We start from the raw sequence: 15,405 nt of genomic DNA on the forward strand, positions 1-15,405 counted from the left end.
ACATAGTGATCCTCTAATCATTTCACAGTGGTGGAAATGGTGCTTTTTAAAAAACAAATGTTGTTGGGTCATTTTTGTGGTTCTAAAACTTTTTTAAAGGTGAACTATGTAGGATTTTTGCAGTAAAATATCCAGAAACCACTAGGCCAGTGTTATATATTTTGTTCAGTTGAGTACTTAGAATATCCCAAATGTTTTCAACTATTTGTAAATCGTGAGAAATTTGCTATTTTAACCAAGGAACCGGGACGTGTGAGCTGTGCGTGTGAGGGAGTCGCCTGTCGATTGCGTCATATCTGCGTCACCCTCGGTCTCCGTTTTTATTCAGTGAAACACTTTACTCTCACTGAAGTGTCACAGCAGCCGCCGAGCGAACGTCATAACTTCCTTTTCAACACACTCAGATATATCTAATACGATAAACAGAGTTGCGTTACCTCAAACTCATAACTGGAAAAGAGGAAATGGCTCCGGCAACCGTGTAAAAGTCCCGCCAGCGACTATGCCATAATAACAGTCCCGCTCTTCAATCGCTCCAGCTGTTCCTCAGCTCCACAACACTCGGTCCTGCTCTGCTTCAGACTACAGTAATGTTAATAATCGCATCCATGAACATGATTTCTGCCCGAGTCCTATCCTGACTGTTTCCCACCGGCTGTGAGGTGAAGACCACATGTCCCGAGATTCTGCGCTTAAACGTGCCGTCATCAAACTACGCCTTTGTTTTGAACAGGCGACCTCTAGTGGACGGAAAAGTTACATAGTGTAGCTTTAAGTATAATTTCTCATGCTTTTGGTTGTGGGGTGATTATAATTACATATAAGATCAGGGAAAGATACCATGGTTGAATCACACACACACACACACACACACACACACACACACACACACACACACACACACACACACACACACACACACACACACACACACACACACACACACACACACACACACACACACACACACACACACACACACACACACACACACACACACACACACACACACACACACACACACACACACACACACACACACACACACACACACACACACACACACACACACACACACACACACACACACACACACACACACACGTAGTGTTTTCATCTTTTATGGGGACTTTCCATAGGCGTAATGGTTTTTATACCGTACATACCGTATATTATATCCCCCTACACTGCCCCTGCCCCTAAGCCTAACCCTCACAGGAGACATTCTGCAATTTTACATTCAAAAAACATCACTTAGTCTGATTTATAAGATGTTTTCCTCATGGGGACCTAAAAATGTCCCCACAAGGATGAGGATTTCGGATATTGCTATCTTTGTGGGGACATTTTGTCCCCATAACGTGATGATTACCAGTCCACACACACACACACACACACACACACACACACACACACACACACACACACACACACACACACACACACACACACACACACACACACACACACACACACACACACACACACACACACACACACACACACACACACACACACACACACACACACACACACACACACACACACACACACACACACACACAAAGAGGAAAGAAAAAGAGGAAAACATAAAGGAGATTTAAGCCACTTTTACTTGGGGAGGAAAAATGTTTAACAACATATTTAAGAGATGACAATTGTGGGTTTTTATAATAAAAATTCTATTTAAGGACAAAACTGTTGGTCATATTAGTAGGGTTAAAAGCATAGGAGCTTAAATCAACCCAAAATGCATTGGTTATACTACAATCACAAAATAAACGGGCAGCTGTTTCTTCAACAAGTCCACAAAACAATCACGTTTCATCAATATTAAGATATTTACTGACAGATGAATTGACAGAAAAGAAGAAGAAGAAGAAGAAGAAGAAGAAGAAGAAGAAGAAGAAGAAGAAGAAGAAGAAGAAGAAGAAGAAGAAGATGAATTCACAGGATATATTTTATGAAGAATTTTACCATAACCCTATTGGATAGGCTATATATAAAATGTACCTGGCCAAAGGCAGGATTTTCTCCAATTTAAAGTGCGACTTTTCTTCTGACGTAGAGAAATTGCGCCATCCAGCGTTTGTCAGAAGTTAAACCCGGAAGCTGGCGCTGGCAGTTAGTTACGAAAACAACATAAAAACACGATAACATTCGGGAGAAAGCAACGGAGCAAAACACACGTACTCTCCTAAACTTTGAAAGTTTGTAACATCGCTTAGTTGACGCGCTCAAAGGACATAATGTCTGTCCTGTTGTCAGTGCTGGCCGGTGTGCTGGCTGTATATATACTGCTTTATTACAGCGTGTTTAAAGGAGCCAAATTTAAGAGCAGCGTCATGTTAAAGGGGAAAACGGCAATTGTTACAGGTTAGTAACTTTTAAAGTTTTAATACCATACACGATGTATTTGTATTTGCATATGTATATGTGCTGTAGTTTGCTGTTCATCAGAGAACATTTAACTTTGTCTCAGGGTTGAGTAAGTGAATCAATAATCTATATGCAGGGAGTAATACAGGCATTGGCAAACCCACAGCCTTGGATCTGGCCAAGAGAGGGGCCCGAGTGATCCTCGCCTGCCGAAACCAACAGAAAGCTGAAGCTGCAGTTTATGACATAAGAAAGGTAAACTCATCCAGTACTCCCAGTTCTTATTACACTGAAATAAGTCTAAAAGAAAGAACTTGTCATGCCATGTATCCTCCAGGAAAGTGGGAACTCTGAGGTACTCCACATGCATCTTGACCTTGCCAGTTTAAAGTCCGTTCGCGATTTTGCTGCGATTTTTCTGAAGCGTGAACCGAGGCTCGACTTGCTCATCAACAATGCAGGTGACTTGAGAGGGAATCTGGTGTATGAAAGCATGCAAGAACATATGATTTTTAAAGGGTTAGTTCACTTAAAAATGAAAATTCTGTCATTAAATACTCACCTTCATGTTATTCCAAACCCGTAAGACCTTCGTTCATCTTCAGAACACAAATTAAGATATTTTTGATGAAATTGGAGAGCTCTATGACGCCTCTGTAGAAAGCAATTTAATTAACACTTTCAAGGCCCTGAAAGGTAGTAAAAACATTGTTAAAATAGTCCACGTGACTACAGTAGTTCAACCTTAATGTTATGAACCGTCGCGAATACTTTGTGTGCGCAAAAAACTAACAAAATATCGACTTTATTCAACAATTTCTTCACGTCTGTGTCAATCTCCTACTCTGTTGACGTAGAAAATATAGTGCAGCGCTTCCGAGTTACGTCAGAGCTATGCCAGAATGCCAGCTTACCATTGGCCGATGCTGTTCACGTGAGCGCACAGGACACAGGAGCTGGATGTAAACTGCATAAGAAACTGACACAGATGAGAAGAAAGTTAGATAAAGTAGTTATTTTTGTTTGTTTTTTGCGCACAAAAGAGTATTCTCGTCGCTTACTAAAATTAGGTTGAACCACTGTAGTCACATGAACTATTTTAACGATGCATTTACCACCTTTCCCGTCTATGTGGGGTCAGAAAGCTCTTAGATTTCATCAAAAATATCTTCATATGTGTTCCGAAGATGAACAAAGGTCTTACGGGTTTGGAACCACAAGAGAGTAATTAATACCATAATTTTCATTACTGTTTAATGTGTGAGGTTTTCTCTTTAGGTCTTATCGCATCAGGCAGAACTGATGATGGTTTTGGCATGGCGTTTGGCGTCAACCACCTGGGCCACTTTTTGCTGACGCTGTTGCTGTTGGATCGTCTAAAGCAGGTAGAGCACAGCCGCATCATCAACGTGTCCGCCCTGCTGCATCGGCTGGGTTCCATTGACTTCAACCTCCTCAACACGAACAAGGATCTGGTCACCGATAATTCGTCCTGTCACGCGCTCAGAGCCTATTGCCACAGCAAACTCTGCAATGTGCTCTTTACCCGTGAGCTCGCAAACCGCTTGGAAGGGACGAGTGTCACCTGCTATTGCCTGCATCCAGGTTAGTGGTCCTTTGTTTAGTTTTTTTGTGTGCCAACAAGTATTATTATTCCTCCACATTTTCTTCATTGCCTCATCCTTATAGGTGTCATAGCCACTGAGATTGGTCGGAATATGAATTTGGTGCAGAAGCTGCTTTACCCGATCATGTCCAAGCTGTTTTTCCTGGACCCAGAGGGAGGTGCGCAGACCACGCTTTACTGTGCTTTGCAGGAGGGACTTGAGCCTCTGAGTGGACGGTACTTCTCTTCCTGCGCTCTGCAGAATGTTAGCGCTGACGGACGGGATGATGCCCTGGCCAGGAAGCTTTGGGAAGTGAGCGAGAGGCTGTGTGGCCTATCGTAGGTGAGCTCACACAGGTTTGTGGAACAATAGAACTCCACACACAAAAGCCTTATAACAGCATTATGAGTGTCAGCTGCTGAGGTTCTTCATTTAATTCTCTCCTCGTGTCACAGGTGTACACGTAGCTGAGGTGGGCTGATTTTTGCGCTTCGTATATATTGTTTTAAAATATGTTGTACATTATACATTATATTTAAATTAGGGGTGTACTGATATTTAATAAGATGATAATTTTTTATTATGGCCCTATAAATTGACAATAACCTAAAGTGATTTGGGCATCACAACATTATAATGTACCGAATGAAAAATGGATATTCATTTTGAGATTTGTAAAGATTATATCTAACATTATTAAGTTGAAGAAATTAGCATAAATTATAATTAAATTATGATTAAAAAAAATGGCCAATAACTAATGTTGTAGTTGTACTAATGTATTGTGCATCCCTACTTTAAATGAAGCAACAATATATGCATAGCTTGGGGAACAGTAACCAAAGTAACCTTTAATGTCCCTATGATTTGTAATGCTTATTATTTGTGGTTGAACATATGTAAAGGTGAAGTAGAGTTGTGATTTGTATTCACTCAGTAGACTTTTGTATTTATGTTTCTATCAATCTCTCTCTCTCTCCCTCTCATCTCTTTTTCTTTTTTTTACCTTAATGGGATCATGGCATACACTTTTTTAAACTCATGACCAATTCAAATACATCATGTATTTGAAAATCAAAATCATATGAAATGATAATAATAAAAAAAAATCTGTTCAAGAACATCAATTTCTTTCAAGCGTTTAAAGCCTCTTTACCTTGTCCGATAGGATGTTGTAACTTTTTGGTTCACTGGGGGGCAGTAGCGTGTCACATTTGGCAGCCTTCAACTCAGGGTGACACACAACCTCAAGAGTCTACAGAGACCTCTGTCAAGATGACAATCATTAGAATAAAGTAGGTTAGATTACACTGAGAATTGCAGAAGTAATTTCATGTCATATTAGAGTTTGCTTTTCCACTGAATGAAAGTGGGCGTCTGGGGCTACAACCATTCAGTGTGATGGGATAACCAAAAAGAGGACTTGTTATAGACCCATACCCATATCCATGCATCTTCAACAGAACCCCCGTTGCTAATAGATCCTTTACCTCACAATGGGATAGTCACGTTTTGACTTTTTTTTTTTTTTTTTAAGACCTCATCTTGGCGTCCTGTTTATATATGCTGATATTATTTCTCTTCATTCTCTGACTTAGTGTATACTGTCCAGGTGGATGAATCTGGTCAGTTTTACCCAGGTTCTTCTGTGCACTTATTGTTTTCTAGCCTGAAAGTATCAGATCCATTGACTGTCACTCATGCCGCATTTATAAAATCCATTCTGTGCTCATGTCACCGAGCATGCCAGGCTTATCTCTGTGCGTTTTGTTCTCATGCACGGTAAGTCTGTAACTACACCGTCCCCTTCGATTTGTTTTGTAGAAGCAAAACACATTGATGAGTGACGGCAGGTGTTTACTTTGGACGCACTCCCAAGCTCTTTGGCACAGTACTTAACGACTGGATTAGTGCATCAATTAGCTATCACTGCATGGGAGGAGCCTGATTGATCGAGACTGCTGCTGCTGCTAAGGCTGGGCGTGGGGCATGCTGGGGCATGTGAGTGTGGGAAGCAGCTGTGTGTGTGGTGTATGTGAGTGTGTAGTGTCCAGCTGCTTGAGAATTAGTTCAAAGGATTAATTTCACTGCATGATGGCAGAATAAAACCATAAGGCCCTTGTTGACCTTGTAAGGATATCACATGCATACCTGGAACTGTCACATGATTCTGATTGGCTAAAGTTAAAAAATTTTTTTTAAATTTTTAAATAATACAATTTGTATACTACTATAATATATGAATATCTGTCTAATTTATATTACAAGATTAAATTTTTTTTCCCCATATATATATATATATATATGTATATATATATGTATATTATATATATGTATATTATATATATATATATATGTATGTATATTTTTTTATATATATATATGTATATTTTTTATATATATATATATATATATATGTATATTTTTTATATATATATATATAATATACATGTATATTATATATATGTATATTTTATATATATCTCTCACACACACACACACACACACACATACATACATGCATACATACATACATACATACATGCATACAGGTGCTGGTCATAAAATTAGAATATCATCAAAAAGTTGATTTATTTCACTAATTCCATTCAAAAAGTGAAACTTGTATATTATATTCATTCATTACATACAGACTGATATATTTCAAATGTTTATTTCTTTTAATTTTGATGATTATAACTGACAACTAAGGAAAATCCCAAATTCAGTATCTCGGAAAATTACTTAAGACCAATACAAAGAAAGGATTTTTAGAAATCTTGGCCAAATGAAAAGTATGAACATGAAAAGTATGAGCATGTACAGCACTTAATGCTTAGTTGGGGCTCCTTTTGCCTGAATTACTGCAGCAATGCGGTGTGGCATGGAGTCGATCAGTCTGTGGCACTGCTCAGGTGTTATGAGAGCCCAGGTTGCTCTGATAGTGGCCTTCAGCTCTTCTGCATTGTTGGGTCTGGCATATCGCATCTTCCTCTTCACAATACCCCATAGATATTCTATGGGGTTAAGGTCAGGCGAGTTTGATATCATGGTCCTTAAACCAGGTACTGGTTGCTTTGGCACTGTATGCAGGTGCCAAGTCCTGTTGGAAAATGAAAACTGCATCTCCATAAAGTTGGTCAGCAGCAGGAAGCATGAAGTGCTCTATACGGCTGCGTTGACCTTGGACCTCAGAAAACACAGTGGACCAACACCAGCAGATGACATGGCACCCCAAACCATCACTAACAGTGGAAACTTTACACTGGACCTCAAGCAACATGGATTGTGTGCCTCTCCTCTCTTCCTCCAGACTCTGGGACCCTGATTTCCAAAGGAAATGCAAAATTTACTTTCATCAGAGAACATAACTTTGGACCACTCAGCAGCAGTCCAGTCCTTTTTGTCTTTAGCCCAGGCGAGACACTTCTGACGCTGTCTGTTGTTCAAGAGTGGCTTGACACAAGGAATGTGACAGCTGAAACCCATGTCTTGCATACGTCTTTGCGTAGTGGTTCTTGAAGCACTGACTCCAGCTCCAGTCCACTCTTTGTGAATCTCCCCCTCATTTTTGAATGGGTTTTGTTTCACAATCCTCTCCATGGTGCGGTTATCCCTATTGCTTGTACACTTTTTTTCTACCACATCTTTTCCTTCCCTTCGCCTCTCTATTATTGTGCTTGGACACAGCTCTGTGAACAGCCAGCATCTTTTGCAATGTCCTTTTGTGTCTTGTCCTTCTCGTGCAAGGTGTCAATGGTCGTCTTTTGGACAACTGTCAAGTCAGCAGTGTTCCTCATGATTGTGTAGCCTATAGAACTAGACTGAGAGACCATTTAAAGGCCTTTGCTGGTGTTTTGAGTTAATTAGCTGATTAGAGTGTGGCACCAGGTGTCTTCAATATTGAACCTTTTCACAATATTCTAATTTTCTGAGATACTGAATTTGGGATTTTCCTTAGTTGTCAGTTATAATCATCAAAATTAAAAGAAATAAACATTTGAAATATATCAGTCTGTGTGTAATGAAGGAATATAATATACAAGTTTCACTTTTTGAATGGAGTTAGTGAAATAGATCAACTTTTTTGATGATATTCTAATTATATGACCAGCACCTGTATGTATGTATGTATGTATGTATATACAATATTTGTTATAAATATTATTACATATATATTGCATTACATACAATAATATTAATACAATGAGACAACTATTATATTATAGTAGTTGTTTCATAATATAATATTTGTTTAGTTTATATTGTAACAATACAAGATACATTTTTAATAAACAAAATAATTACGAAAACGTATTAAATTCTATTTAATTGTCTCATTATAAACAATTAAACATGGGATTGAATATATAATTGAGAGCTATTATTATATCATCATGTTATTATAGTATAATGTAATGTCACATAATATTATGAGACAATTATTTTGATGAATTATGAGACATTATAATACACTATTATAATATAATAATATATTTTTTTATATTCACGTAGCCCAAGCCAGGGTAAATTTGGGTTGCGCATATATATATATATATATATATATATATATATATATATATATATATATATATATATATATATATATATATATATATATATATATATATATATATATATATATATATATATATATATATATATATATATATATATATATATATATATATATATATATACATACAGTATAAGCAACCCAATATATATAGCACATTATATATTATAATATAATGTGTGTGTGTGTGTGTGTGGTCTGTGCTGTAGTTAGCTTTAGGAAAGGTTTTTATTCTCTTTTTTTGGTATCAAAGGAGTTATGTGTTTTTTAGTCCATGTCTGTTAGATTTGTGGTTGTGTTTAAATGCCAATGTACTCCTAAATGTTGGCAAAATGTTATTTTAGCAGGCATCTTAAAATGTAAAATTTGCAGGAATACAGAGCAAAATAGTGATGACTCACTATACTCTTGTCCAATCAGATGCTCTCACTATGATAATGTCCCTTCCCTATTACCACTTGCAATTGATGGCAAGTATCCATTTGCATCTAAGATGATTGTGAAGTAAGTAAATCCTGTTGGCTATTTTAAAAAGGCACACGATTTTCATATTATACACTCAAACTTTGTTTTTTAAAATGGAGTTTTTAAGTTGTATATTTAATAACATAACTGGCTGAGGGAAGCGAGATTATTTCATTGGTTCAGTGCATACAGTGGCTGGTTTTCACTGCAGAAGGTAGCAGGTGGTCAGGGGAGCAGCACACTTCGATCTCAGTCTGAGAGGAGGGAGAATGGCAAAGTGATGCTGGGTCTCACTTTAGAGTAACACGTGAGGTGTGAGTTGGGAAGGGGGGTTTGATTGTGAGACTGGGTGACAACATTTTGGAGAGTCATTCAAACACAGGCTGCTTGTGTCACAAGCAAAGCCTTCCCGTTTTTCCTTCTCGCCCTCCCCGTGCAGAAATGCCATCTGAAGGCGGTAAATAGAAGCATCCTTTGGGTCATGTTATTTCCACAGGTGCAATTAACACCCCCATCTGCTAATCTGTGATTAACGATGTTTACAAATATGCTGCACATGCCGGAGAGTGTCAGAATAGCAGCTCACACCTTCTTCTTACTCTTTCCTCTCTTGTCTGTCTTCTCTCTGCTGTTGTGTTCCTGGATTAGTAATTAGGGGTTGGGTGGGAGGTGGCAGAAGTAAACCAGATCCTTAAAGCAGTAGCATCTGAACGGCAAATGTACCATAAATAAATAAATAATAATAATGATAATAATAATAATAAAAAAAGGTGTGTCATTTTTACATTTTCTGTTCATTTAAAACAATTACATGATTTTAAGACTTTTTTCATATTTATTTTGCCTCATTTTTTGCTGTAATGACAGCAGCACTCAAGTTGCATGAAGTTCACCAGTTTGTGTAAGACCTGCTGATCCTTTTTATGATTTTGATCCATTTGATTTTTTTTTTATGTGTAGGCCTCTATGATTAATTATATAAACAATATATTTATAATTATATTTTATGTTAATCGGTCTTAAATTCTAAAAAAATCTGAGTTTAATAATATAAGTTACATTTAAATACAAAATCCCAGGTGTGCATTGTTTAGATGTTTAGACCTCATTGCATATTTATTCTCTGATCTGATTTGGATTGTACTTATAAATACCTTGAATGCTTTTATTATTAGTTATATTTTTGATGCATTATTGCTGTGTAGTCAATCCTCATTTATTTATTTTTGTACCTGCAACAGATCGTTGGGTAACACTTTACTTAAAGCCTTTATGTATAATGCATTAATTATGCCTTGTAATGCAAGGTGCAATAATGCATTGTATGGTCTCATGAATAATTGCAGCAATGGTTATAATACTTATCTAGTCATTGACACCTTTAGAAAGTATAGTGCATTAAAACAGATGACAAACAACCAATTTCAGAATCTGCAAGTATTATAACTGGTTACAATTATTTATGATTAGATGTAATGCATTATAACGTACCTTATACTTATATAAAGTGTTACTGATAATTGAATTAATCAATTGTCGAAAAAAAAAAAAAAACCTCTAACCACTTAATATAGACTAGTCAAATTATATATATTTTTACTTTTACAACTTAAATCTTTTTATACTTTAATCTTAAAATATACATATACATTTTTTTTTTAAAAGGTCAACATTTAAAAATCAATATAATCATAATTATGTGATTTCTACAAGATTGAATTAATCTGTTTAACCCATTTTATCAACCTTTTAAAATGCAAAGGCGGCACAGAAAATGTTTAAAGGGGTTCGTTCACACACAAATCAAATTTCTGTCATTTATTACTCACCCCGACAAAAACAAACAAACAAAAATAACGACTTTATTCAACAATGGCTTCTCTTCCCTGTCACACTCTTATGCTATTCACACAGTGCAGCGCTTCCGGGTTCTACGGCAGAACGGTGGCTCACTATTGGCTGAGCACCACATGCATGCATTGTGGTGCTTAAGTATTATTAAATTGTGGTGCTTAAGTATTATTAAATTGCACTTTAATAATTATTATTGTACTTTAATAATTATTTATTCAATATCATCCTCAATAAACCCATCTCCAGCATGTTGCCCCCGGTCCCTCGAATATTCTGATCTATTATGACCTCCGAGCTGTAAAGCTGCCAGAATAATAATAATAATACGCTGTTTGTTAATTGGCCAGAGGAGAACTGGCACCCCGACTGAGCCTGGTTTCTCCCAAGGTTTATTTTTCTCCATTAGGTCACCTAATGGGGTTTTGGTTTCCTTGCCACTGTTGCCTCTGGCTTGGCGTGCTCAGTTGGGGACATTATTATTTAGATTTATTTCGATGTTTAGTTGAAAAATTTAAACTAAATTAACCATTTAAACTAAATTATTGATCTAACGCCCACACTGTCACTGTATGATACTTGAAATGTTTCCAGAATGGCTATACAGCTGATTAAAATTATGCTGCATTATTTTCCTGTTTAACACTGTAAAGCTGCTTTGAAACAATCTACATTGTTAAAAGCGCTATATAAATAAAGTTGACCTGACTTGACTTGACTTAAGTGAATCGCGTTGTAGAGTGACACGAAAGAGAAGAGATTGTCGTTATTTTTGTTTGTTTTTAACGCACAAAAAGTATTCTCGTCGCTTCATAACATTAAGGTTGAACCACTGTAGTCACATGGAATATTTTAACAATGCCTTTATACCTTTCTGGGCCTTGAAAGTGGTCAGCGTGTTGCTGTGTGGGGTCAGAAATCTCTTAGATTTCATTAAAAATAAATCGTAATTTGTGTCCTGAAGATGAACGAAGGTCTTGCGGGTTTGGAACGACTTGAGGGGGAGTAATTAATGACAGAATTTTCATTTTTTGGGTGAACTAATCCTTTATGTATTTTTGCAGAACCTAAGACTTATATTACCTGAAACTTTAACACTATTCTTTTGCTGTCTTGTAAGCATTGGCATTTCCTTCAAGAAATGGGAATGTAGTTTTGAATATATACTCATGCACCTTTAAGGTTCTGCACCTGTCATATAGTGTTGAAAACGTTCCCGGTGATGTGCTGGTTTAAATGAGCCCGTTGCTCTTTGACTGTGCCTGGAGACAGTATAGTGCATTAAAAAATAGACAAGCAAGTTATTGCTGGTTTTGTAAAAGCTTCATAAACATACATTAATTTACACCATTTAGGTAAATGAGCCCATTTCCTTGTTTTAGCAATTTGCTGTAATCTAATGAAGAAATGTAGCTTGCTGTGCACAGCTCTGAAAGCATGCTGCTGGGTAAGCCAGCTTTATAAACGCTATCAATTAGGCTGATGCTACAATGCTCCACAATTGTTTTACTAATTGCCAATTAGCTACCTTGAAATAAAGCACCATTTTTATTTTAATTTTTGAGATTTACTGAGCAATCACTCATTTTCAAACAAGTACAGGATATTTGCAAAAACATTAACGTCCTCCCAAAGGATGGAAGGTGATCTCTTGTGGTGTTTTCAACACAGAGGGAAGAAAAATACTTGCAGCATCAATCCATTTCTGTTTGTATGGAGGAGGAGAAAGGACAAGAATCACTGTTAATCACAATTTACTTGGTTGAAACACACATGACATGTGCAGTATTTACTCTCATTTTTAATCTGTCGTACTCCTGAGAATTCGTAATGAATTGCCAAACAGCAGGCTGGTTAATAATTAGTCAGGCCGTCTTTGGTTAAACAAAGAGAAGGAGATACTCTAGATCTGTAATAGTGGGTTTCAGTCAAGTTGTGACAGTCATTCATTAAGGCAAGTCTTACAAAAAGCACAGCTGGCGCAACAGTCATGCTCTGTGTTTTTGGAAGTGTGTTTTACAGTGGAGAGGTGAGACTCTGAATGGATAACAGCTTCTCTGGGGCTGTTTTTGTTGTGATGCATCACATGAACAACCGTTACATTTTTCTTGTCAAACGCCCAGTCAAATGCGAATCGCCCGGTTACTCAAAGACAATGAGAGAATTCCAATTATGCGCGAACAACTTCGGTTCGAGAGCTCAGTGAAAACGTTAACGTTTCTGTGAAGGTAAACAAGAGGCTCTTATTGACAGTTCAAGGCTTCCTCTTTGTCTGAAGTCCACTGAAAATTGAAAGAGAAATTCAGAGGAAGCGTGATTATTGATCGGATACTAATTGCACTCCTGAAAAAAATAAACAGGCTCCTTTTGCAGGCCCAACCTGATCAAACATGCTCATCTGATGCACTATTAGCACCTCATTCACTGTGCGAAAAAGAGTAAGCAATGTTTAGGACTTACTGTAGAGTGCCTCCCAAAAAATGAAAATTGTCATTGTTTACTTGACAATACCTTTATGACTTTCTCTCTTCTGTGGAACAGAAAAGAACAAATTAAAAATGTGTTTTTTGTCCCAATGAAAGTAAATGGGTGCCCATCTTTTGGTACATTCATAACAATAAGAAATTGAATAGCACCAAATCAGCATATTACATTTTTTTTCTCTGAAGGATCGTGTTGTCAGTGCTGGTTGCAGCAAGGCAAAGTTGAGGCAGGATCTAGTCACAGCAGTATTATTTATTTACCAAAAAACCCTGAAATTCAAACGGGAAAATCAAGAAAACATCAAAGGTAACGCAAACCACATTACAACTAACGAGGAATGACAGAAACTAAGGACTATAAACACGGGATAACTGAGGAAAAACAAGGCACAGGTGCAGACCATAGACTGTAAAAAAATATGGACGTAGTGTCCGTGACGTCACCCAAAGGATTCTGAAGAGCCGTTTTGAAGCACAAAGTAGGGACAAGCTGGCGTCATTGCGCGTCACTCCCGGATAATAGAAAATGGGCAATGAGGCGGGACGTGGGTGGAGCTGAGGTGACGCAATGACTAACAGACAGCAGATAAATGGCTATCCACCTGCCACTCGAAGTGGTCACGCCCTTAATTATGCCAAACTTTAATGCTTTATATGATGTAAACGAATGAGTTATAAAAAAATTCACCCCCCTCACAGTTGTCATGAAGGGCAAAATTAGCCGTATAGACCAAAACCACAATTTGTACCGGGCTTTAAACATGTTGTTTTCTGCTGTAAAGTTGGGCCTCAATGAGTTAACATGGGGCTCAATGAGATTCTGCTCCCTTCTGGAGCCTGTCCCTAGTGGCCATTCGATGAATTGCAGTTTAAGTCACTTCTGTATTTGCTTCAAGAGAAACTGCGGGAGGATGCCGCTTGGTGCAGACTAATAAATCAACTAATGAATCACTATGACAACAAATGCAAACAAACTTAGACACTGTGACAACTAATGAAACATAAAAGGAAAAACAGGAAACGGTACACTCAAAAAAAAAAAAAAAAGATTCAGCCCTTCATAGATATGACACATTTAATTATGTTCACTTTACTTAAACCAACCCGTTCTCACTCCCAAGGCGTCAAAATCTGAAGCATGGTCAAGTGCCTTCTGCGTCACAATGGAGACGCTAAAGGTACCCCTAGGCGTCAATTTTCAACGCGCATGGGTGCTCCACTGATTTCAATGAGAAACCTTTGGCGTCGTACATTGGGCATAGGAACGTTATCGTCATGATGAAATTATATTTGGTTATGATTTTGCCATTATGACATGTTGGAGTGTGATTCTCAATTTAATCAGCCAGCATAATTTTATTTACATTTATTTTATTTACGCTATTTAGACACGTTTGAACAAGTAACCCAACCCAAGGACTAACTCAATTACATTTCCTTGCATTACTTTTTTTATGAGTTGCACATATTTATTGAATGGAAAACCTGCCCTCAATTAAATTGAGTTTGTCCAATTAGTTATTTTTTAGAGTGTAGCTGTGTTTCCATTACCCTTCAAATTGCGAATTGAAAATACTCCCAAAGGAAACACGTCACCTGGCAGTGACATGATCATTCTTTAAAGATGAAGCGGTATGTTCGGACAGGAGACAAGACGTAGTTCTTTATTCTTTGTTTATTGCATTGCATAACTCAAAAAAGGTTGATCTGTTCATCCGGAAATTCTGAATCCACAGTTCCTCTGTGAAATCGCGTACTATACCCTCCCAGAAACACCTCGTACATGGCTGCACCCAAGTATCTTTCTTTGCCATTGAGTGGTGCAGGTATGAAGTCACTACCCCCCCCCAAAAAACAATAGTATTTTCCTATAGGCTCTTGGATTATCGCTACAAACAAGCTCTGTGATCAACAAAAGTTTATGATACTTGCACATTTTGTCCATCAAGATGAACACAACTTTATGAATTTTGGCTAATGCAGTCGCCAGAAGTAATAAGCTAAAGGTAGGCTATAAACTTATCTACACCACGGCCCCACTAAT

At 37.5% G+C, this 15,405-nt stretch overlaps 1 protein-coding gene across 1 annotated transcript; it reads left to right on the forward strand.

Annotated features, from left to right (window-relative positions):
* Positions 1-2,067: 2,067 nt before the first annotated feature.
* Positions 2,068-5,117, forward strand: dhrs13a.3 (dehydrogenase/reductase (SDR family) member 13a, duplicate 3). Its single transcript, XM_079823087.1, has 5 exons — positions 2,068-2,376; positions 2,516-2,634; positions 2,717-2,840; positions 3,658-3,984; positions 4,069-5,117. The coding sequence occupies exons 1-5, from the start codon at positions 2,250-2,252 to the stop codon at positions 4,326-4,328; spliced, it is 957 nt and encodes a 318-aa protein (XP_079679213.1). The 5' UTR covers positions 2,068-2,249; the 3' UTR covers positions 4,329-5,117.
* Positions 5,118-15,405: the final 10,288 nt, after the last annotated feature.

Source organism: Gobio gobio, assembly GCF_949357685.1.
Source record: "Gobio gobio genome assembly, chromosome: 8".
Taxonomy (NCBI): domain Eukaryota; kingdom Metazoa; phylum Chordata; class Actinopteri; order Cypriniformes; family Gobionidae; genus Gobio; species Gobio gobio.

Coding starts and splice junctions, on each gene's coding strand:
- dhrs13a.3 (XM_079823087.1), top strand. CDS start 2,250: ATGTCTGTCCTGTTGTCAGTGCTGGCCGGTGTGCTGGCTGTATATATA. Junction 2,841..3,657: donor CTTGCTCATCAACAATGCAG/GTGACTTGAGAG, acceptor TTTTCTCTTTAG/GTCTTATCGCATCAGGCAGA. Junction 3,985..4,068: donor CTGCTATTGCCTGCATCCAG/GTTAGTGGTCCT, acceptor TCATCCTTATAG/GTGTCATAGCCACTGAGATT.